Source organism: Spermophilus citellus (genome assembly GCF_964194105.1).
Source record: "Spermophilus citellus genome assembly, chromosome: 2".
NCBI classification, from domain to species: domain Eukaryota; kingdom Metazoa; phylum Chordata; class Mammalia; order Rodentia; family Sciuridae; genus Spermophilus; species Spermophilus citellus.
In genome coordinates, this window is record NC_138183.1 from 8,168,010 (window position 1) to 8,191,673 (window position 23,664).

The following is a 23,664-nucleotide window of genomic DNA, read 5'->3' on the forward strand; positions in this document are numbered from 1 at the left end:
GCAGACAATCCTGCCACCCGCACCTCCGACAGCGTCAGTCCCCAGGATGTATGAAGAACTTGAGGCTGTGGCTCGGCGGTAGAGCGCTCACCTCGCATGTGTGGGACCCTGGGGTCGATCCTCAGCACCACATAAAATAAATGAGTGAAATGAGGGTGTTGTGTCCAACTACAACTAAAAAATAATTTAAAAAAGACTCAAAAAACTTAACTCCAAAAAACTCCACAAACAATCCTGATCAACAAAGGAACTGCACAGACACTACACAGAAGAAGAAATACGATCGGTCAACAAATATATGAAAAATGTTCAACATCACTAGCAATTACAGAAATGCAAATTAAAACTACACTGACATTTCATCACGCTCCAGTCACAATGGCAATCATCAAGCATACAAGTCACAATTAGCGTTGCGAGGAAGTGGGGATAAGGCACACCCGTACACTGCCAGGGGGACTGCAAGCTGGTGCCGCCACTCTAGAAAGAGCATGGAGAGTCCTCAGAAAACTTGGAACGGAACCACCACTTGACCCAATTATACCACTCTTCTGCATTTACCCAAAAGACTTAAAATCAGCCTACTGTAGTGATATGGCCACATCAATGTCTACAGCAGCTCAGTTCACAATAGCTAAGTTATGAAACCAACCTAGGTGCCCTTCAACAGATCAATGGATAAAGAACATGTGGTACATATACACAAAGGAATACTACTCAGCCATAAAGAAGGGTGAGATTATGGCATTTGCCAGTAAATGGATGGAATTGGAGACTATCATGCCAATCCCCCAAAACCAAAGGCCAAATGTTCTCTCTGACATGCAGATGCTGAACCACAGTTGTGGGGTGGGGGGAATGGAGGTTCACCAGATTGGATGGGGGAGTGGGAGGAGGGAGAGGAGATGGGAATGGGAAAGACAGTAGAATGAATCTGCCGTCACTTTCCTTCGTCCCTATATTGATACACGACCAGCGTAACGCCTCACCATGTACAGACACAAGAAAGGGAAGTTGAGCTCCATGGGTGTGCAATAGGTGACAAGACACATCACGGTCATATGTAACTAAAAAGAACAGAAAAAGTAAAAGACCAAAACCATGTCCCGATGGGTGCCATGGGGGATGTTGGCTCCCTGGTCAGCCTGGCCTGGTGGCCTGGGGCTTAGGTCCCACCCTCTCTCAGTCACTAGGGCTGGGTCAAAGGCCAGGGCTCAGCTGTGTGTCACTGGTGTCCTTGCAAGTTTCTAACTGAGCTCAAGCTCCTCGGCCAGAAGAGGGACAGAACACCTGTTCTCTGGCCCTTGTGAAGATTAGGGAGCCACAAACACGTCCTCCAGGTTACAAGTCTGAGGCTCCTCTGGGCAACTTAGACCTTGCCTCAACAAAAAAGAGAAGAAGGGCTGGGGGGGTAGCTCAGTGGTAGAGCCCTGGGCTCAGGCCCGTACTGCAAAGGAAAAAAAGCCATGTCTCCAGAAAGTGGGCGGCTGCCTCTGCCTCGGGCCTCCGGCCTCGGTCTCGGTCTCCTCTGGACCAAGCTGAAGCCAGGAGCCTGGGGGGGAGGGGCGTCCCCAGAAGTCCCCAGGAGAAGACAGGGAAGAGGCACCCAGCTCTCAGAGTCCTTGGAGAGCAGGACTCCCATGGTGAAGTCGTTTATTCTGTCCTGTCCAGCACTGCAGGACGGATGGTCCCGGTGAGGCAGAGAAACCGAGGCCAGGAGGTGCGGGGCTCCTCCCCAGCCCTCTCCGGTGCTGTACCTCAGGCGAGCACTCAGCGCCCCCTGGTGGCCACCAGCTGAAGCCGGCAGTGCCCGGCACCGTCCACACTGGATGCAGCGGAAGAAGCAGGCCTGAAGCTGGCCAGTCGCTGGGTGAGGCCCAGGTGCCCTGAGCAGCTCAAAGCAAGGGAGGCCCTTGGCTCAAAAAATCTGCCAGGTAACACATAATAAAGGTGCACCTCTGCCTTGGGTCCAAAGGCACATGGCTCTCGGGTTTCCACGATCCATCAGCACAATGGTGCAGGTTTGGGAGTCAGGACGTCTGTGCTCAAACCCAGCTCCACTTCCCAGTCACATGTCCAGCATCACCCCTCAGCCTCTGCTCCCTTGTCTGGGGTAACACCAATGCGCGTTACCCCAACACGACCCACCCACTGAGCGTTCCCGATCATGGAGAGGTGGTGCTGCTGTCCCGGCTCTGGCTCCCCCCCCCACAGCAGTGCCCTTCTCCCTTTCCTTTCAGCTGAGGTGCACCCACTCCTGGACTCGTTCCCTGGTTGAGCTGCTCTTCTCCTGACCCAGTCCCCTCCCTTCTGGGCTCCCAGGAGGTCCACGGATGACATGGGCCAGGAGCTCACCGATAGGTTTATTGATGTTCCTGCTTTGGGTGGAGCTGCGCGGGGTGAGGAGCTACAGATGTGCAGCGTGGGTGGGGCATGCACAGGGAGCAGCAGAGGGGAGGCCCTCGACACAGGCCTGCACAGCTCACCCCTCCCCAGGACATCCCCACTCCAGGCCAGGCCAGGTGGCACGTCCCACAGGTGAGAATGGCAATCCCACAGGCGGATGGCCGAGAGGTGGAGATTTTCAACTTGGCCAGGGTGCTCATTCCCCAGGCCAGGTGGTGGCACAGCCACCTGTCCACTCCCTGGACCCTGTCCCCGTGCCACCAGGGCTGGTCTCCAGTAGAGCTATGCATGCCCTCTCTTCAGCGTTTGGACTAGCTCTGCCACGGGTTGGGAGTGCCTCCACCTGGCCCGACCCGCAGGGGGCTCACGGCTGGGGGCTCACAGGTGGTGGGGAGAAGTCCAGGAGGGGGCTCACCCTAGCGTGGGTGGCGCAGGGGTGAAGGGCACCCTGGGCCTGTGGTGGCGGAGGCGGTGCCGAGGGCCCCTCAGCTGCTGTGGTAGATCCGGAGGCGCTGGGCAATCTCCTGGCGGCACAGCGGGCAGGTGCGCAGCGGCTGGCAGCACTGCTGGCAGCAGCAGACGTGGCCACAGGTGAGGAAGACCATCTGGGCCTGAGGGAAGAGCGGCCGTGTGGGTGGGGCCCTGCTGGGTTCTCTGGGATGGACGCCACTGAGTCCCAGCCCCTGGGACCTAACCTTAAATATCTGGTGCCATGGTCACCATAAGCTATTCAAATATCATACAGATAAGTGCCACAGGTCACAAAAACCTAGTTGTTATGTTTGCAGTTTTGTGTCTACTTCTCTACGTTTTGTAAATAACAAGTGAAAGCCCAGAACCCACCCCCACCCCTTCCTTAAATAAAGTTTCTTGGCCTCTGTCGTGTGGCAGCTGTGTGGGGCCCTCTGCAGGACCATGGTTTGCTTAACCAGCCCCCGCTCCTGGGCACTGAGGTTCCTGGCGGTTCTTTTCAGTGGTGGGAGGGAGCCCAGCCTGTCCCACCACTGAGCTCCCGCCCATGTGTGCAGTCCTCACGGTGCGTGTGCTTGCCCAGCCGGGCTCTGGTCCGTGAGCAAGAGTGCTGTGCCTTTCTCAGGCTCTGCCCTAGCATTTCTTGCTCAGAACACACCCTTAGGAGATGGCCACGGCTGTGCTCCAAAGCCTTCACAGCCGTCTGCCATCTGCAATGTTGAACTGGGCCAGAGAGCAGTGGTCCATTTGCACCATGCCACTCCCTGGCTACATTAATGACCAGGGGACTGTCACACTGCTAACACAGCTGCTTTTATAAGCAGCATCCCCTGGTGGCGGCAAGTGAGAATTGATAGTTTATACACTTGTTTAATTTCTGAAGAAAGTGTTAATTCTGCAACAATTTTTAAAAGGTGATTTTTAAAGAGACTTGGCAGGGAAAATCCTGTTGTTGATATTTCATGACCTGAGAGAATTCCCTAATATACTTATTAAGTTGGAGGAAAACACCTTCTTATGAAAAAAAAAATGTTCAGAAAATAATGTTAGCATTACTCATATTTTGGTCACGGGACCATGGGTCATTTTTGTTTCCTTTTAGTTTCCAAAATGTCTAATGAATACAGTATACTTCTGTAACCACAGGAAACTGTTGGGAAATGACGCACAGGTCTGGAGGGGTGGAGGAGGACGGCTGTGGGCATGGGGCAGTGGGCGGCTAGGTGGGTCCGGCACCCTGGTGGCCCTGCCTGGTGGCCCCAGACTCACCTCGCGTTCCAGGCACACAACACACTCGGAGGCCTGCGGCTGCAGCTCAGCAGGGGGCGCTGATGGTCTCACTGGCTCAGGAGGCTCCTGGGGGTGTGTGGGGGACTCCAGGGCCCCAAGGACCTCTTCCTTGGGTGGTTCCAGCTCTGGGGAGACCAGAGGGACAGGCTGAGCCAGGGGGTCATCCCAGGTGCTCCCAACCCCTAGGGGTGCCTCTGGCCCTGGCTGCCCACAAGTGTGTGACCTGGGGCGAGGATGGGGCTGTTGTGATCTCTGAGCTGGGGATGGGCTCCCCACCATACCCTCTTATTCCTCCTCTCTGAGCCTCATCCCCTGTTTCCCTATCTGTGAAACAGAAGTGAGTTTCTGCCTAGCTACCACATGACGCTACCAGGCATGGCCACCGTGCTTAACTTAGCCACTCATCCTAACTCAGCCACTCTGCAGCAGAGATGAGAAATCTGAGGCTCAGAGGGAACACCGCTTGCTGGGAGCCACAGAGCCACCTTGTGGTGGAGCGCAGAACAGAGGCCCTTGGTTAGGGGCTGAGCTTTGAACTACCAGGCTGCCCAGGAGACAGCATGGGCTGCTGCCCATCAGGAGACGGGAGGAGCAGGAAGCAGACGAGAGGCCCCCAAAGCTGCTTCTCTGCTCTTTCCCCCACCCTCGAACCAGCAGAGCTTCCAGCTGCCCACTCTGCCCTGAGCCAGCCCCTGCCAGGGCCAATCAGCCAGCCACGCATACGGTTGGGGCTGTTAGGAGAAGCCCTGGAGAAGGCCCTGGGGTCAGTACCTGGCTGCATCCTGGCCTTGGCCAGCAGCTCCTGGACTCTCTGTAGGATCTCATGCTGCAGGCCAGCTTCTGAGACGCCAATCTGCGGCAGTTCAGAAAAGAGCAGACTGTGACTGGGGCTGAGCAGGAGCCTGCTCTGCTGGGTGGAGCGGCCCGCGAGGCCCCGGCCCACAGGGAGCCTCTGGTACCTTTGGTTGGAATGTGGCAGACCAGGCTCGGGGTCAGCATCAGGCAGTGCCCAGACAACTGTGAAGGCGACTGGCTCAGGTCTAGGGGCACTGATCAGTGTGGCAGGGGGAGAAACTGAGGCCCCAAAGGACACCAAGACTAGTAACAGCTACAGCTCATCAAATACTATCCAGTGCTAGGGATTACACCAACGATGTCACTTGCATAACCAGGTGACAGGGAGAGAAGCCACAGTTGAGCCAAGCTGCAGAGAGGCAGCTGTGCCTGGCCACACAGTCCCTGGGCTCCCAGAGCCCAAGTGGCATGGCCCAGGACTCTTCAGTGCCATCTCGTCCTCTGTCTGCAGGAAAGACAGGACACAGAGTAGAAGAGAGCAGGGACTCGGGGCCAGACCACCTGAGGTCAAGCCCTAAGCTTGCTCAGGGGGCTCAGTTTCCCCATCTGAAGTTGCCAAGGATGACAGCACCTGTCTCAGGGGCTGCCGGGAGAGCGAGTCATCAAGTTCGGGTCTGCAGACTATCGGAGCCTTGCCTGGGAAATGCAAGCGTCCACTAGGAAGGCGGCAGCAGCCATTGGGTCATTCTATTTTAGGCAGCACGTGGGCTAACTGGACATACAGAGCTTGACTCACACCCAGAACTTGGCTGGGGCTCAGGCAGTGCTGTGGCCATGGCTGTGAAGCCAAGGGGCAGGGTAAGGGCTGGACCAGACCACCCCCAAGGACATGGGTTGGCATTGCAGAGCACACATGGGCGGCTGGGGACAGATGGGGTAGGCATGAGGTCATCTGGACACAAGGAAGCCCTGGGCCCTTTAAGCATGACTGGCCCTACCACACTGAATGAAAAGCAATCAGCCCTTGCCTCTGACCTCCTCAGGGGCCGCTGCACCCACCTTGGCCAGGTCCCCAGGGCTCATGCGGCTCAGCATGTCCAGTGAGATGCGGTGGTGGGCGAAGATGGGCAGGTAGTGCTCGGCAGAGAGCTGCACCAGCAGGGCCACCAGCTGGCGCTCCATGCCTTCCTCCTGCAGGACACACCCGAGCAAGGCCAGGGTGCCCACGTGGAGAGAGGGAGAGCTATTCCATCTGTCAACTTGAGGTGGTGAGCGACTTGAATGTCCACCGCAGTGGAACTGTTAAAATACACCAGGGTTCACCGCACACGGGACACCACGGAGCCTGGGGTGATGGGGCGGCTCTGCGCGTGGGCGGGAGAGCTGTCCGTCCCAGCTGCCAAACCCGTGGGTACTGGGCTTTTATCATGTATTTTATTCTGTATTTTAAAAGTGTGCGGGGCTGGGGCTCAGCAGTGGAGCGCTCACCTAGCATGTGCGAGGACCTGGTTCGATCCTCAGCACCACATAAAAATAAGTAAATAAAGGTATTGTGTCCAACTACAACTAAAAAATAAATATGAAAAAGTGTGTGTGCGCCTGTGCGCGTGAGAGAGAGGAGGGAGAGGAGAGAGGAGGGAGAGACCTCGGTCTGTCCTGCCCCTGCGGGGCTCGTGGTCTCTGCCTGCAGGACGGTGACGGGCACCCTGTTTTCTCCCTCTCCAGAGTGAACGGACTCTCACTCTCATTTCTGTTTCTAAAAGGTCCTGGCACACGAGGGTCAGCAGAAAAATGAACTGAATTAAACTGGAGTGACCAGCCGCAGGGCAGGGCTGCGGCTCTGCGGCTCCTCTGGGAGGGCCCCTGCTGGCCCGCAACCCAGAGGGCAGCGGTGTTCTTACCTGCAGCTTCAAGGACAAGGGCTTCTGGTTCAGAAGTCGCTGATACTGGATGAGCCAGTAATTTTCCTGCTTGGTCTCACTTTTGGCTTCTAACTCCGTCTGCCAAGAATGGAAACAGTCAATGTTAGTTACAAACCAGAAATAAAAACTAACACTGCCAGGCGTCGTGGTCCCTGTCTGTAATCTCAGCAACCTGGGAGGCCAAGACAGGAGGATCACAAGTTTGAGGCCAGTCTGGGCAACTTAAGGAGACCCCATCTCAAAATACAAAAAGGGCTGGGATGTGGCTCAGTGGTAGAGCACCCCTGGGCTCAATTCCCAGTACTGGAAAAAGAAGGAGCAGGGGTGGGGGTGGAGGTGAGGAGGAAGAAGAAGAAGAAGAAAAAAACAAAGTGTAATGACAATGACAGTTGTGAACTGCGTTCCTCTGGGCAGATGGTGGCACCTGGTAGTTCACACAAAGGGCTGTCCCATCACTTGTCCCACCATTAACCCACTGAAACCAAGAAGGCTGGAAGCCTTGCCTTTCCCAGCTGTGGCCAGGGATGATTCTGGAGAAGGAAGGTGACAGATGCTTGATGCCACACACCTGCGCCTGAGCCCCCTGCCACCTGGTCCCACACTCTGCCACTGCCTCTGGAGAGATGCCCTCTTATCTGCTGGTGGGAGAGCAGGCCTATGCAGCCCTCTCTGTCCCCAGAGAGCTCAGACTGCCCGGGCACCAGGCCAGGTGCAGGCTCCTTAGGACACTCCGGTTTCTGGGGAGGCTTCGCCGTGGGGCAAGTCTGAAGACTCAGGAACGTGCCGGGACGGTGCCCTCACGGTGCCTTTGATAACCATCATCAGTGCTGTTCTGGGCCAGCGCTGCTCTAGGTGAGGGGACGGAGCAGTGAGTCACACCAATGCCCTCCACAGGGACAGCCCCAGCCGTGGCCTTTCTAGAGCACTGTGCGCTGGAAGATTCTACCTCACAGGGAGGAAGCTGAAGCCCCGCGGGACAGGGATCCCCTGCGCTCAGGGCTTGGAGGCTGCAGCCACCCTCGGGAGCGGCTCCACACGGGCCTCTCCCCACACACTTGGGCCTCATGTCCCCGGCAGGCCTTCCTGGGCCTTGCCAAGCTGTCCCAGGCCCTCCCTGGCTGAGGGCGTACCTCCGTCCTACACCTGTGGCCCTGAGTGCTCTGCTGGGTAGTGCTGCCCCCTCCCTGGGGAGGCCCCAGGGCTACGAGAAGAGAAGCACCAGGGCACAGCATATGGCTGGCACTGCACGCTGCCGGGCCACCTGTCACACATGCACACGGTGTGGGCGGTGGTGGTGAGGCCTCACGAGGAGCAGCCTGCGTCTGATTGGCACAAACATGCCACCTGGGCTTTTGCTGGGCTCTGGAAGGAGATGGTCTCACTCTTCCCGATCTGCACAGGCGGGGCCCAGAATGGAGCTTGGTGCGTTCACAGTGACTCGGCAAAACTGGGTCTTTTTCAGTCCCAGCTGGTGGGCCTGGCTTCTGTCCTTACTGCCAGGGTGCCCACGGGGTCTGCAGGAGATAGCCACTGTGGGCTCCGCCACCCCGACAGGCCTCAGAATCAAAGCCATCTGCGCAGAGGGTCTGGCCTCCTGCCCAAAGCTTATTCAGCCACCCGCCCTGGATGTGGGGTGTCCTCTCCTGGAGGCCATCCTCATGCTGTCCCCAAAGCCTTAGCTACAGGGCTGGGGCTGGGGCTTGATGGCAGAGCACTCGCTTAGCCTGCATGAGGCACTGGGTTTGGTCCTCAGCACCACATAAAAATAAATAAAATAAAGTTATTACAAGTAAAAAAAAATACATATAAAGATGTTACTTTAGAAAAAAGTCCTTAGCTATAAAGACACTCAGAGACCATTGTTGACAAAGACTAAAAAACTGGTTAATAGAAGCCTGATCAAATGACAGCTTGTCCCAGTGCAGCCGCAAACAGGAACTCAGTGGGTCACTTGAATGACGTGAAGGCAGGCTGGGTATTTTGTTTTTTATATTTTTAGTTGTACTTGGACACGATACCTTCACTTATTTATTTCTATGTGGTGCTGAGGATCGAACCCAGGGCCTTGCCGCGGAACCCCCACCCCAGCCCCGGCTGGTCATTTTGAGAAGGGGTCTCTACACAGCCCAGACCGGTCAGCTCCTAGGTTCAAGCGAGCCTCTCATCTCAGCCTCCCAAGGAGCTGGGACTCAGGTACACGCGGCCCCAACGTGGGCCCCTAGAAATGTGTGTCAGGAGCAGGAGTCCACATCCAGGCACCAGAAGGCTGCTCCTCTGTCCTTCCCGCCTTCCTTCTACGGGCACCTTTACCCCAGCAATGAGAGTGTTTAGAGACGCAGCTCGCGTGTGGGGGAGGACAGCCGTGTGTGGGGGAGGACACCGTGGGTGGGAGAGGACACAGTGTGTGGGAGGACACCGTGGGTGGGAGAGGACACAGTGTGTGGGAGAGGGCACCGTGTGTGGGAGGACACAGTGTGTGGGAGAGGACACCGTGTGTGGGAGGACACAGTGTGTGGGAGGACACCGAGTGTGGGAGAGGACACAGTGTGTGGGAGGACACCGTGTGTGGGAGGACACCGTGGGTGGGAGAGGACACCGTGTGTGGGAGAACACCGTGTGTGGGAGGGAACCGTGTGTGGGAGGACACCGTGGGTGGGAGAGGACACTGTGTGGGAGAGGACACCGTGTGTGGGGAAGGACACCGTGTGTGGGGGAGGACACAGTGTGTGGGAGAGGACACCGTGTGTGGGAGAGGACACAGTGTGTGGGAGGGGACACAGTGTGTGTGGGAGAGGACACAGTGTGTGGGAGAGGACACCGTGTGTGGGAGAACACCGTGTGTGGGAGGGAACCGTGTGTGGGAGGACACCGAGTGTGGGAGAGGACACAGTGTGTGGGAGGACACCGTGTGTGGGAGGACACCGTGGGTGGGAGAGGGCACCGTGTGTGGGGGAGGACACCGTGTGTGGGGGAGGACACAGTGTGTGGGAGAGGACACCGTGGGTGGGAGAGGACACCGTGTGTGGGAGGACACCGTGTGTGGGAGGACACCGTGGGTGGGAGAGGGCACCGTGTGTGGGAGGACACCGTGTGTGGGAGGACACCGTGGGTGGGAGAGGGCACCGTGTGTGGGAGGACACCGTGTGTGGGAGGACACCGTGTGTGGGAGGACACCGTGGGTGGGAGAGGACACTGTGTGTGTGGGAGGACACCGTGTGTGGGAGGACACCGTGTGTGGGAGAGGACACCGTGTGTGGGGGAGGACACCGTGTGTGGGGGAGGACACCGTGTGTGGGAGGACACAGTGTGTGGGAGAGGACACAGTGTGTGGGAGAGGACACAGTGTGTGGGAGGACACCGTGTGTGGGAGGACACCGTGTGTGGGAGGACACCGTGTGTGGGGGAAGACACCGTGTGTGGGGGAAGACACAGTGTGTGGGAGAGGACACAGTGTGTGGGAGGACACAGTGTGTGGGAGAGGACACCGTGTGTGGGAGGACACCGTGTGTGGGAGAGGACACCGTGTGTGGGAGGACACAGTGTGTGGGAGGACACAGTGTGTGTGGGAGAGGACACAGTGTGTGGGAGGACACCGTGGGTGGGAGAGGACACAGTGTGTGGGAGGACACAGTGTGTGGGAGGACACCGTGTGTGGGAGGACACCGTGTGTGGGAGGACACCGTGTGTGGGAGAGGACACCGTGTGTGGGAGGACACAGTGTGTGGGAGAGGACACAGTGTGTGTGGGAGGACACCGTGTGTGGGAGGACACAGTGTGTGGGGGAGGACACAGTGTGTGTGGGAGAGGACACCGTGTGTGGGGGAGGACACAGTGTGTGGGAGAGGACACAGTGTGTGTGGGAGAGGACACCGTGTGTGTGGGAGGACACAGTGTGTGGGAGGACACAGTGTGTGGGAGGACACAGTGTGTGGGAGGACACTGTGTGTGGGAGAGGACACAGTGTGTGGGAGAGGACACCGTGTGTGAAAGAGGACACAGTGTGTGGGAGGACACAGTGTGTGGGAGAGGACACAGTGTGTGTGGGAGGACACAGTGTGGGGGAGAGGACACCGTGTGTGGGAGAGGACACCGTGTGTGGGAGGACACCGTGTGTGGGGGAGGACACAGTGTGTGTGGGAGGACACCGTGTGTGGGAGGACACAGTGTGTGGGGGAGGACACAGTGTGTGTGGGAGAGGACACCGTGTGTGTGGGAGGACACAGTGTGTGGGAGGACACAGTGTGTGGGAGGACACAGTGTGTGGGAGGACACTGTGTGTGGGAGGACACAGTGTGTGGGAGAGGACACCGTGTGTGGGAGGACACAGTGTGTGGGGGAGGACACCGTGTGTGAAAGAGGACACAGTGTGTGGGAGGACACAGTGTGTGGGAGAGGACACAGTGTGTGTGGGAGGACACAGTGTGGGGGAGAGGACACCGTGTGTGGGAGAGGACACCGTGTGTGGGAGGACACCGTGTGTGGGGGAGGACACCGTGTGTGTGGGAGAGGAGACAGTGTGTGGGAGAGGACACCGTGTGTGGGGGAGGACACCGTGTGTGTGGGAGAGGACACCGTGTGTGTGGGAGAGGACACCGTGTGTGTGGGAGAGGACACCGTGTGTGTGGGAGGACACAGTGTGTGGGAGAGGACACAGTGTGTGGGAGAGGACACCGTGTGTGTGGGAGAGGACAGTGTATGTGTGCGAGAGGACACAGTGTGTGTGCGAGAGGACACAGCGTGTGGGAGAGGACACAGTGTGTGTGGGAGAGGACACTGTGTGGGAGAGGACACTGTGTGTGGGAGGACACTGTGTGTGGGAGGACACAGTGTGTGGGAGAGGACACAGTGTGGGAGAGGACACCGTGTGTGGGAGGACACCGTGTGTGGGGGAGGACACAGTGTGTGTGGGAGGACACAGTGTGTGGGAGAGGGCACCGTGTGTGGGAGGACACAGTGTGTGTGGGAGAGGACACAGTGTGTGGGAGGACACAGTGTGTGGGAGGACACTGTGTGTGGGAGGACACAGTGTGTGGGAGAGGGCACCGTGTGTGGGAGAGGGCACCGTGTGTGGGAGAGGACACCGTGTGTGGGAGGACACAGTGTGTGGGAGAGGACACAGTGTGTGTGGGAGAGGACACAGTGTGTGTGGGAGAGGACACAGTGTGTGGGAGAGGACACAGTGTGTGTGGGAGAGGACACAGTGTGTGTGGGAGAGGACACCGTGTGTGGGAGAGGACACAGTGTGTGGGAGAGGACACAGTGTGTGTGGGAGAGGACACAGTGTGTGTGGGAGAGGACACAGTGTGTGGGAGGACACAGTTTGTGTGGGAGAGGACACAGTGTGTGGGAGGACACAGTGTGTGTGGGAGAGGACACTGTGTGTGGGAGAGGACACAGTGTGTGGGGGAGGACACAGTGTGTGTGGGAGAGGACACAGTGTGTGGGAGGACACCGTGTGTGGGAGAGGACACCGTGTGTGGGAGGACACCGTGTGTGGGGGAGGACACCGTGTGTGGGAGGACACCGTGTGTGGGAGAGGGCACCGTGTGTGGGAGAGGGCACCGTGTGTGGGAGAGGACACCGTGTGTGGGAGGACACAGTGTGTGGGAGAGGACACAGTGTGTGTGGGAGAGGACACAGTGTGTGTGGGAGAGGACACAGTGTGTGGGAGAGGACACAGTGTGTGTGGGAGAGGACACAGTGTGTGTGGGAGAGGACACCGTGTGTGGGAGAGGACACAGTGTGTGGGAGAGGACACAGTGTGTGTGGGAGAGGACACAGTGTGTGTGGGAGAGGACACAGTGTGTGGGAGGACACAGTTTGTGTGGGAGAGGACACAGTGTGTGGGAGGACACAGTGTGTGTGGGAGAGGACACTGTGTGTGGGAGAGGACACAGTGTGTGGGGGAGGACACAGTGTGTGTGGGAGAGGACACAGTGTGTGGGAGGACACCGTGTGTGGGAGAGGACACCGTGTGTGGGAGGACACCGTGTGTGGGGGAGGACACCGTGTGTGGGAGGACACCGTGTGTGGGAGGACACCGTGTGTGGGAGGACACAGTGTGTGGGAGAGGACACAGTGTGTGGGAGAGGACACAGTGTGTGTGGGAGAGGACACAGTGTGTGTGGGAGAGGACACAGTGTGTGGGAGGACACAGTGTGTGTGGGAGAGGACACAGTGTGTGGGAGGACACAGTGTGTGTGGGAGAGGACACAGTGTGTGGGAGAGGACACTGTGTGTGGGAGAGGACACAGTGTGTGGGGGAAGACACAGTGTGTGGGGGAAGACACAGTGTGTGGGAGAGGACACAGTGTGTGGGAGAGGGCACCGTGTGTGGGAGGACACAGTGTGTGGGAGAGGGCACCGTGTGTGGGAGGACACAGTGTGTGGGGGAGGACACAGTGTGTGTGGGAGAGGACACAGTGTGTGGGAGGACACCGTGTGTGGGAGAGGACACCGTGTGTGGGAGGACACCGTGTGTGGGGGAGGACACCGTGTGTGGGAGGACACCGTGTGTGGGAGGACACAGTGTGTGGGGGAGGACACCGTGTGTGTGGGAGAGGACACCGTGTGTGTGGGAGAGGACACAGTGTGTGTGCGAGAGGACACAGCGTGTGGGAGAGGACACAGTGTGTGTGGGAGAGGACACTGTGTGGGAGAGGACACTGTGTGTGGGAGGACACTGTGTGTGGGAGGACACAGTGTGTGGGAGAGGACACAGTGTGGGAGAGGACACCGTGTGTGGGAGGACACCGTGTGTGGGGGAGGACACAGTGTGTGTGGGAGGACACAGTGTGTGGGAGAGGGCACCGTGTGTGGGAGGACACAGTGTGTGTGGGAGAGGACACAGTGTGTGGGAGGACACAGTGTGTGGGAGGACACTGTGTGTGGGAGGACACAGTGTGTGGGAGAGGGCACCGTGTGTGGGAGGACACAGTGTGTGGGGGAGGACACAGTGTGTGTGGGAGAGGACACCGTGTGTGGGAGGACACAGTGTGTGGGAGAGGACACCGTGTGTGGGAGGACACCGTGTGTGGGAGAGGACACAGTGTGTGGGAGAGGACACCGTGTGTGGGAGGACACAGTGTGTGGGGGAGGACACAGTGTGTGTGGGAGAGGACACCGTGTGTGGGAGGACACAGTGTGTGGGAGAGGACACCGTGTGTGGGAGGACACAGTGTGTGGGAGAGGACACCGTGTGTGGGAGGACACCGTGTGTGGGAGGACACAGTGTGTGGGAGAGGACACCGTGTGTGGGAGGACACCGTGTGTGGGAGGACACAGTGTGTGTGGGAGGACACAGTGTGTGTGGGAGAGGACACAGTGTGTGGGAGGACACTGTGTGTGGGAGAGGACACCGTGTGTGGGAGAGGACACCGTGTGTGGGAGGACACAGTGTGTGTGGGAGGACACAGTGTGTGGGAGGACACCGTGTGTGGGAGAGGACACCGTGTGTGGGAGGACACAGTGTGTGGGAGAGGACACAGTGTGTGTGGGAGGACACCGTGTGTGGGAGGACACAGTGTGTGGGGGAGGACACAGTGTGTGTGGGAGAGGACACCGTGTGTGGGGGAGGACACAGTGTGTGGGAGAGGACACAGTGTGTGTGGGAGAGGACACCGTGTGTGTGGGAGGACACAGTGTGTGGGAGGACACAGTGTGTGGGAGGACACAGTGTGTGGGAGGACACTGTGTGTGGGAGAGGACACAGTGTGTGGGAGAGGACACCGTGTGTGAAAGAGGACACAGTGTGTGGGAGGACACAGTGTGTGGGAGAGGACACAGTGTGTGTGGGAGGACACAGTGTGGGGGAGAGGACACCGTGTGTGGGAGAGGACACCGTGTGTGGGAGGACACCGTGTGTGGGGGAGGACACAGTGTGTGTGGGAGGACACCGTGTGTGGGAGGACACAGTGTGTGGGGGAGGACACAGTGTGTGTGGGAGAGGACACCGTGTGTGTGGGAGGACACAGTGTGTGGGAGGACACAGTGTGTGGGAGGACACAGTGTGTGGGAGGACACTGTGTGTGGGAGGACACAGTGTGTGGGAGAGGACACCGTGTGTGGGAGGACACAGTGTGTGGGGGAGGACACCGTGTGTGAAAGAGGACACAGTGTGTGGGAGGACACAGTGTGTGGGAGAGGACACAGTGTGTGTGGGAGGACACAGTGTGGGGGAGAGGACACCGTGTGTGGGAGAGGACACCGTGTGTGGGAGGACACCGTGTGTGGGGGAGGACACCGTGTGTGTGGGAGAGGAGACAGTGTGTGGGAGAGGACACCGTGTGTGGGGGAGGACACCGTGTGTGTGGGAGAGGACACCGTGTGTGTGGGAGAGGACACCGTGTGTGTGGGAGAGGACACCGTGTGTGTGGGAGGACACAGTGTGTGGGAGAGGACACAGTGTGTGGGAGAGGACACCGTGTGTGTGGGAGAGGACAGTGTATGTGTGCGAGAGGACACAGTGTGTGTGCGAGAGGACACAGCGTGTGGGAGAGGACACAGTGTGTGTGGGAGAGGACACTGTGTGGGAGAGGACACTGTGTGTGGGAGGACACTGTGTGTGGGAGGACACAGTGTGTGGGAGAGGACACAGTGTGGGAGAGGACACCGTGTGTGGGAGGACACCGTGTGTGGGGGAGGACACAGTGTGTGTGGGAGGACACAGTGTGTGGGAGAGGGCACCGTGTGTGGGAGGACACAGTGTGTGTGGGAGAGGACACAGTGTGTGGGAGGACACAGTGTGTGGGAGGACACTGTGTGTGGGAGGACACAGTGTGTGGGAGAGGGCACCGTGTGTGGGAGAGGGCACCGTGTGTGGGAGAGGACACCGTGTGTGGGAGGACACAGTGTGTGGGAGAGGACACAGTGTGTGTGGGAGAGGACACAGTGTGTGTGGGAGAGGACACAGTGTGTGTGGGAGAGGACACAGTGTGTGTGGGAGAGGACACAGTGTGTGGGAGAGGACACAGTGTGTGTGGGAGAGGACACAGTGTGTGTGGGAGAGGACACCGTGTGTGGGAGAGGACACAGTGTGTGGGAGAGGACACAGTGTGTGTGGGAGAGGACACAGTGTGTGTGGGAGAGGACACAGTGTGTGGGAGGACACAGTTTGTGTGGGAGAGGACACAGTGTGTGGGAGGACACAGTGTGTGTGGGAGAGGACACTGTGTGTGGGAGAGGACACAGTGTGTGGGGGAGGACACAGTGTGTGTGGGAGAGGACACAGTGTGTGGGAGGACACCGTGTGTGGGAGAGGACACCGTGTGTGGGAGGACACCGTGTGTGGGGGAGGACACCGTGTGTGGGAGGACACCGTGTGTGGGAGAGGGCACCGTGTGTGGGAGAGGGCACCGTGTGTGGGAGAGGACACCGTGTGTGGGAGGACACAGTGTGTGGGAGAGGACACAGTGTGTGTGGGAGAGGACACAGTGTGTGTGGGAGAGGACACAGTGTGTGGGAGAGGACACAGTGTGTGTGGGAGAGGACACAGTGTGTGTGGGAGAGGACACCGTGTGTGGGAGAGGACACAGTGTGTGGGAGAGGACACAGTGTGTGTGGGAGAGGACACAGTGTGTGTGGGAGAGGACACAGTGTGTGGGAGGACACAGTTTGTGTGGGAGAGGACACAGTGTGTGGGAGGACACAGTGTGTGTGGGAGAGGACACTGTGTGTGGGAGAGGACACAGTGTGTGGGGGAGGACACAGTGTGTGTGGGAGAGGACACAGTGTGTGGGAGGACACCGTGTGTGGGAGAGGACACCGTGTGTGGGAGGACACCGTGTGTGGGGGAGGACACCGTGTGTGGGAGGACACCGTGTGTGGGAGGACACCGTGTGTGGGAGGACACAGTGTGTGGGAGAGGACACAGTGTGTGGGAGAGGACACAGTGTGTGTGGGAGAGGACACAGTGTGTGTGGGAGAGGACACAGTGTGTGGGAGGACACAGTGTGTGTGGGAGAGGACACAGTGTGTGGGAGGACACAGTGTGTGTGGGAGAGGACACTGTGTGTGGGAGAGGACACAGTGTGTGGGGGAAGACACAGTGTGTGGGGGAAGACACAGTGTGTGGGAGAGGGCACCGTGTGTGGGAGGACACAGTGTGTGGGGGAAGACACAGTGTGTGGGAGAGGGCACCGTGTGTGGGAGGACACAGTGTGTGGGAGAGGGCACCGTGTGTGGGAGGACACAGTGTGTGGGGGAGGACACAGTGTGTGTGGGAGAGGACACAGTGTGTGGGAGGACACCGTGTGTGGGAGAGGACACCGTGTGTGGGAGGACACCGTGTGTGGGGGAGGACACCGTGTGTGGGAGGACACCGTGTGTGGGAGGACACAGTGTGTGGGGGAGGACACCGTGTGTGTGGGAGAGGACACCGTGTGTGTGGGAGAGGACACAGTGTGTGTGCGAGAGGACACAGCGTGTGGGAGAGGACACAGTGTGTGTGGGAGAGGACACTGTGTGGGAGAGGACACTGTGTGTGGGAGGACACTGTGTGTGGGAGGACACAGTGTGTGGGAGAGGACACAGTGTGGGAGAGGACACCGTGTGTGGGAGGACACCGTGTGTGGGGGAGGACACAGTGTGTGTGGGAGGACACAGTGTGTGGGAGAGGGCACCGTGTGTGGGAGGACACAGTGTGTGTGGGAGAGGACACAGTGTGTGGGAGGACACAGTGTGTGGGAGGACACTGTGTGTGGGAGGACACAGTGTGTGGGAGAGGGCACCGTGTGTGGGAGGACACAGTGTGTGGGGGAGGACACAGTGTGTGTGGGAGAGGACACCGTGTGTGGGAGGACACAGTGTGTGGGAGAGGACACCGTGTGTGGGAGGACACCGTGTGTGGGAGAGGACACAGTGTGTGGGAGAGGACACCGTGTGTGGGAGGACACAGTGTGTGGGGGAGGACACCGTGTGTGGGAGGACACCGTGTGTGGGAGGACACAGTGTGTGGGAGAGGACACCGTGTGTGGGAGGACACCGTGTGTGGGAGGACACAGTGTGTGTGGGAGGACACAGTGTGTGTGGGAGAGGACACAGTGTGTGGGAGGACACTGTGTGTGGGAGAGGACACCGTGTGTGGGAGAGGACACCGTGTGTGGGAGGACACAGTGTGTGTGGGAGGACACAGTGTGTGGGAGAGGACACAGTGTGTGTGGGAGAGGACACAGTGTGTGTGGGAGAGGACACAGTGTGTGGGAGAGGACACAGTGTGTGTGGGAGAGGACACAGTGTGTGTGGGAGAGGACACCGTGTGTGGGAGAGGACACAGTGTGTGGGAGAGGACACAGTGTGTGTGGGAGAGGACACAGTGTGTGTGGGAGAGGACACAGTGTGTGGGAGGACACAGTGTGTGTGGGAGAGGACACAGTGTGTGGGAGGACACAGTGTGTGTGGGAGAGGACACTGTGTGTGGGAGAGGACACAGTGTGTGGGGGAAGACACAGTGTGTGGGGGAAGACACAGTGTGTGGGAGAGGACACAGTGTGTGTGGGAGAGGACACCGTGTGTGTGGGAGAGGACACAGTGTGTGGGGGAAGACACAGTGTGTGGGAGAGGGCACCGTGTGTGGGAGGACACAGTGTGTGTGGGAGAGGACACAGTGTGTGGGAGGACACAGTGTGTGGGAGGACACTGTGTGTGGGAGGACACAGTGTGTGGGAGAGGGCACCGTGTGTGGGAGGACACAGTGTGTGTGGGAGAGGACACAGTGTGTGGGGGAAGACACAGTGTGTGGGAGAGGGCACCGTGTGTGGGAGGACACAGTGTGTGTGGGAGAGGACACAGTGTGTGGGGGAAGACACAGTGTGTGGGAGAGGGCACCGTGTGTGGGAGGACACAGTGTGTGTGGGAGAGGACACAGTGTGTGGGAGGACACAGTGTGTGGGAGGACACTGTGTGTGGGAGGACACAGTGTGTGGGAGAGGGCACCGTGTGTGGGGGAGGACACAGTGTGTGTGGGAGAGGACACCGTGTGTGGGAGGACACAGTGTGTGTGGGAGAGGACACAGTGTGTGGGAGGACACTGTGTGTGGGAGAGGACACCGTGTGTGGGAGAGGACACCGTGTGTGGGAGGACACAGTGTGTGGGGGAGGACACAGTGTGTGGGAGAGGACACAGTGTGTGGGAGAGGACACCGTGTGTGGGGGAGCACACAGTGTGTGTGGGAGAGGACACAGTGTGTGTGGGGGAGGACACAGTGTGTGGGAGAGGACACAGTGTGTGTGGGAGAGGACACCGTGTGTGTGGGAGGACACAGTGTGTGGGAGGACACAGTGTGTGGGAGCACACAGTGTGTGTGGGAGAGGACACAGTGTGTGTGGGAGAGGACACAGTGTGTGGGAGGACACCGTGTGTGGGAGAGGACACCGTGTGTGGGAGGACACCGTGTGTGGGGGAGGACACCGTGTGTGGGAGGACACCGTGTGTGGGAGGACACAGTGTGTGTGGGAGGACACCGTGTGTGGGAGGACACAGTGTGTGGGGGAGGACACAGTGTGTGTGGGAGAGGACACCGTGTGTGGGAGGACACCGTGTGTGGGAGAGGACACAGTGTGTGGGAGAGGATACCGTGTGTGGGAGGACACAGTGTGTGGGGGAGGACACAGTGTGTGTGGGAGAGGACACCGTGTGTGGGAGGACACAGTGTGTGGGAGAGGACACCGTGTGTGGGAGGACACAGTGTGTGTGGGAGGACACAGTGTGTGTGGGAGAGGACACAGTGTGTGGGAGGACACTGTGTGTGGGAGAGGACACCGTGTGTGGGAGAGGACACCGTGTGTGGGAGGACACAGTGTGTGGGGGAGGACACAGTGTGTGGGAGAGGACACAGTGTGTGGGAGGACACAGTGTGTGGGAGAGGAGACAGTGTGTGGGAGAGGACACCGTGTGTGGGGGAGCACACAGTGTGTGTGGGAGAGGACACAGTGTGTGTGGGGGAGGACACAGTGTGTGGGAGAGGACACAGTGTGTGTGGGAGAGGACACCGTGTGTGTGGGAGGACACAGTGTGTGGGAGGACACAGTGTGTGGGAGCACACAGTGTGTGTGGGAGAGGACACAGTGTGTGTGGGAGAGGACACAGTGTGTGGGAGGACACCGTGTGTGGGAGAGGACACAGTGTGTGGGAGGACACAGTGTGTGGGAGGACACCGTGTGTGGGAGAGGACACAGTGTGTGGGAGAGGAGACAGTGTGTGGGAGAGGACACCGTGTGTGGGGGAGGACACCGTGTGTGTGGGAGAGGACACCGTGTGTGTGGGAGGACACAGTGTGTGGGAGAGGACACAGTGTGTGGGAGAGGACACCGTGTGTGTGGGAGAGGACACCGTGTGTGTGGGAGAGGACACAGTGTGTGTGCGAGAGGACACAGCGTGTGGGAGAGGACACAGTGTGTGTGGGAGAGGACACTGTGTGGGAGAGGACACTGTGTGTGGGAGGACACTGTGTGTGGGAGGACACAGTGTGTGGGAGAGGACACAGTGTGGGAGAGGACACCGTGTGTGGGAGGACACCGTGTGTGGGGGAGGACACAGTGTGTGTGGGAGGACACAGTGTGTGGGAGAGGGCACCGTGTGTGGGAGGACACAGTGTGTGTGGGAGAGGACACAGTGTGTGGGAGGACACAGTGTGTGGGAGGACACTGTGTGTGGGAGGACACAGTGTGTGGGAGAGGGCACCGTGTGTGGGAGGACACAGTGTGTGGGGGAGGACACAGTGTGTGTGGGAGAGGACACCGTGTGTGGGAGGACACAGTGTGTGGGAGAGGACACCGTGTGTGGGAGGACACCGTGTGTGGGAGAGGACACAGTGTGTGGGAGAGGACACCGTGTGTGGGAGGACACAGTGTGTGGGGGAGGACACAGTGTGTGTGGGAGAGGACACCGTGTGTGGGAGGACACAGTGTGTGGGAGAGGACACCGTGTGTGGGAGGACACAGTGTGTGGGAGAGGACACCGTGTGTGGGAGGACACCGTGTGTGGGAGGACACAGTGTGTGGGAGAGGACACCGTGTGTGGGAGGACACCGTGTGTGGGAGGACACAGTGTGTGTGGGAGGACACAGTGTGTGTGGGAGAGGACACAGTGTGTGGGAGGACACTGTGTGTGGGAGAGGACACCGTGTGTGGGAGAGGACACCGTGTGTGGGAGGACACAGTGTGTGTGGGAGGACACAGTGTGTGGGAGAGGACACAGTGTGTGTGGGAGAGGACACAGTGTGTGTGGGAGAGGACACAGTGTGTGGGAGAGGACACAGTGTGTGTGGGAGAGGACACAGTGTGTGTGGGAGAGGACACCGTGTGTGGGAGAGGACACAGTGTGTGGGAGAGGACACAGTGTGTGTGGGAGAGGACACAGTGTGTGTGGGAGAGGACACAGTGTGTGGGAGGACACAGTGTGTGTGGGAGAGGACACAGTGTGTGGGAGGACACAGTGTGTGTGGGAGAGGACACTGTGTGTGGGAGAGGACACAGTGTGTGGGGGAAGACACAGTGTGTGGGGGAAGACACAGTGTGTGGGAGAGGACACAGTGTGTGTGGGAGAGGACACCGTGTGTGTGGGAGAGGACACAGTGTGTGGGGGAAGACACAGTGTGTGGGAGAGGGCACCGTGTGTGGGAGGACACAGTGTGTGTGGGAGAGGACACAGTGTGTGGGAGGACACAGTGTGTGGGAGGACACTGTGTGTGGGAGGACACAGTGTGTGGGAGAGGGCACCGTGTGTGGGAGGACACAGTGTGTGTGGGAGAGGACACAGTGTGTGTGGGAGAGGACACAGTGTGTGGGGGAAGACACAGTGTGTGGGAGAGGGCACCGTGTGTGGGAGGACACAGTGTGTGTGGGAGAGGACACAGTGTGTGGGGGAAGACACAGTGTGTGGGAGAGGGCACCGTGTGTGGGAGGACACAGTGTGTGTGGGAGAGGACACAGTGTGTGGGAGGACACAGTGTGTGGGAGGACACTGTGTGTGGGAGGACACAGTGTGTGGGAGAGGGCACCGTGTGTGGGGGAGGACACAGTGTGTGTGGGAGAGGACACCGTGTGTGGGAGGACACAGTGTGTGTGGGAGAGGACACAGTGTGTGGGAGGACACTGTGTGTGGGAGAGGACACCGTGTGTGGGAGAGGACACCGTGTGTGGGAGGACACAGTGTGTGGGGGAGGACACAGTGTGTGGGAGAGGACACAGTGTGTGGGAGAGGACACCGTGTGTGGGGGAGCACACAGTGTGTGTGGGAGAGGACACAGTGTGTGTGGGGGAGGACACAGTGTGTGGGAGAGGACACAGTGTGTGTGGGAGAGGACACCGTGTGTGTGGGAGGACACAGTGTGTGGGAGGACACAGTGTGTGGGAGCACACAGTGTGTGTGGGAGAGGACACAGTGTGTGTGGGAGAGGACACAGTGTGTGGGAGGACACCGTGTGTGGGAGAGGACACCGTGTGTGGGAGGACACCGTGTGTGGGGGAGGACACCGTGTGTGGGAGGACACCGTGTGTGGGAGGACACAGTGTGTGTGGGAGGACACCGTGTGTGGGAGGACACAGTGTGTGGGGGAGGACACAGTGTGTGTGGGAGAGGACACCGTGTGTGGGAGGACACCGTGTGTGGGAGAGGACACAGTGTGTGGGAGAGGATACCGTGTGTGGGAGGACACAGTGTGTGGGGGAGGACACAGTGTGTGTGGGAGAGGACACCGTGTGTGGGAGGACACAGTGTGTGGGAGAGGACACCGTGTGTGGGAGGACACAGTGTGTGTGGGAGGACACAGTGTGTGTGGGAGAGGACACAGTGTGTGGGAGGACACTGTGTGTGGGAGAGGACACCGTGTGTGGGAGAGGACACCGTGTGTGGGAGGACACAGTGTGTGGGGGAGGACACAGTGTGTGGGAGAGGACACAGTGTGTGGGAGGACACAGTGTGTGGGAGAGGAGACAGTGTGTGGGAGAGGACACCGTGTGTGGGGGAGCACACAGTGTGTGTGGGAGAGGACACAGTGTGTGTGGGGGAGGACACAGTGTGTGGGAGGACACAGTGTGTGGGAGGACACTGTGTGTGGGAGGACACAGTGTGTGGGAGAGGGCACCGTGTGTGGGAGGACACAGTGTGTGTGGGAGAGGACACAGTGTGTGTGGGAGAGGACACAGTGTGTGGGGGAAGACACAGTGTGTGGGAGAGGGCACCGTGTGTGGGAGGACACAGTGTGTGTGGGAGAGGACACAGTGTGTGGGGGAAGACACAGTGTGTGGGAGAGGGCACCGTGTGTGGGAGGACACAGTGTGTGTGGGAGAGGACACAGTGTGTGGGAGGACACAGTGTGTGGGAGGACACTGTGTGTGGGAGGACACTGTGTGTGGGAGAGGGCACCGTGTGTGGGGGAGGACACAGTGTGTGTGGGAGAGGACACCGTGTGTGGGAGGACACCGTGTGTGGGAGGACACAGTGTGTGTGGGAGAGGACACAGTGTGTGGGAGGACACTGTGTGTGGGAGAGGACACCGTGTGTGGGAGAGGACACCGTGTGTGGGAGGACACAGTGTGTGGGGGAGGACACAGTGTGTGGGAGAGGACACAGTGTGTGGGAGAGGACACCGTGTGTGGGGGAGCACACAGTGTGTGTGGGAGAGGACACAGTGTGTGTGGGGGAGGACACAGTGTGTGGGAGAGGACACAGTGTGTGTGGGAGAGGACACCGTGTGTGTGGGAGGACACAGTGTGTGGGAGGACACAGTGTGTGGGAGCACACAGTGTGTGTGGGAGAGGACACAGTGTGTGTGGGAGAGGA

General features: G+C 59.0%; 1 protein-coding gene across 5 annotated transcripts in view; it reads right to left on the bottom strand.

Annotated features, from left to right (window-relative positions):
• Positions 1-2,343: 2,343 nt before the first annotated feature.
• The window catches only part of LRSAM1 (leucine rich repeat and sterile alpha motif containing 1), a 52,802-nt gene continuing 31,481 nt past the window's right edge, over positions 2,344-23,664 (bottom strand). For 4 of the 5 annotated variants that reach the window (XM_081280828.1, XM_081280827.1, XM_081280826.1 and 1 more), the window contains 5 exons: positions 6,864-6,962; positions 6,022-6,153; positions 4,939-5,020; positions 4,147-4,292; positions 2,344-3,017 (listed from right to left, as the gene is read on the bottom strand). In XM_081280828.1, coding sequence (XP_081136954.1) covers positions 2,892-3,017; positions 4,147-4,292; positions 4,939-5,020; positions 6,022-6,153; positions 6,864-6,962 — 585 coding nt within the window. In that variant the 3' untranslated portion in view covers positions 2,344-2,891. Of the gene's footprint in view, positions 3,018-3,949; positions 4,028-4,146; positions 4,293-4,938; positions 5,021-6,021; positions 6,154-6,863; positions 6,963-23,664 lie in introns of those variants that run through there. The other variant, XM_081280830.1, reaches the window with a different exon arrangement.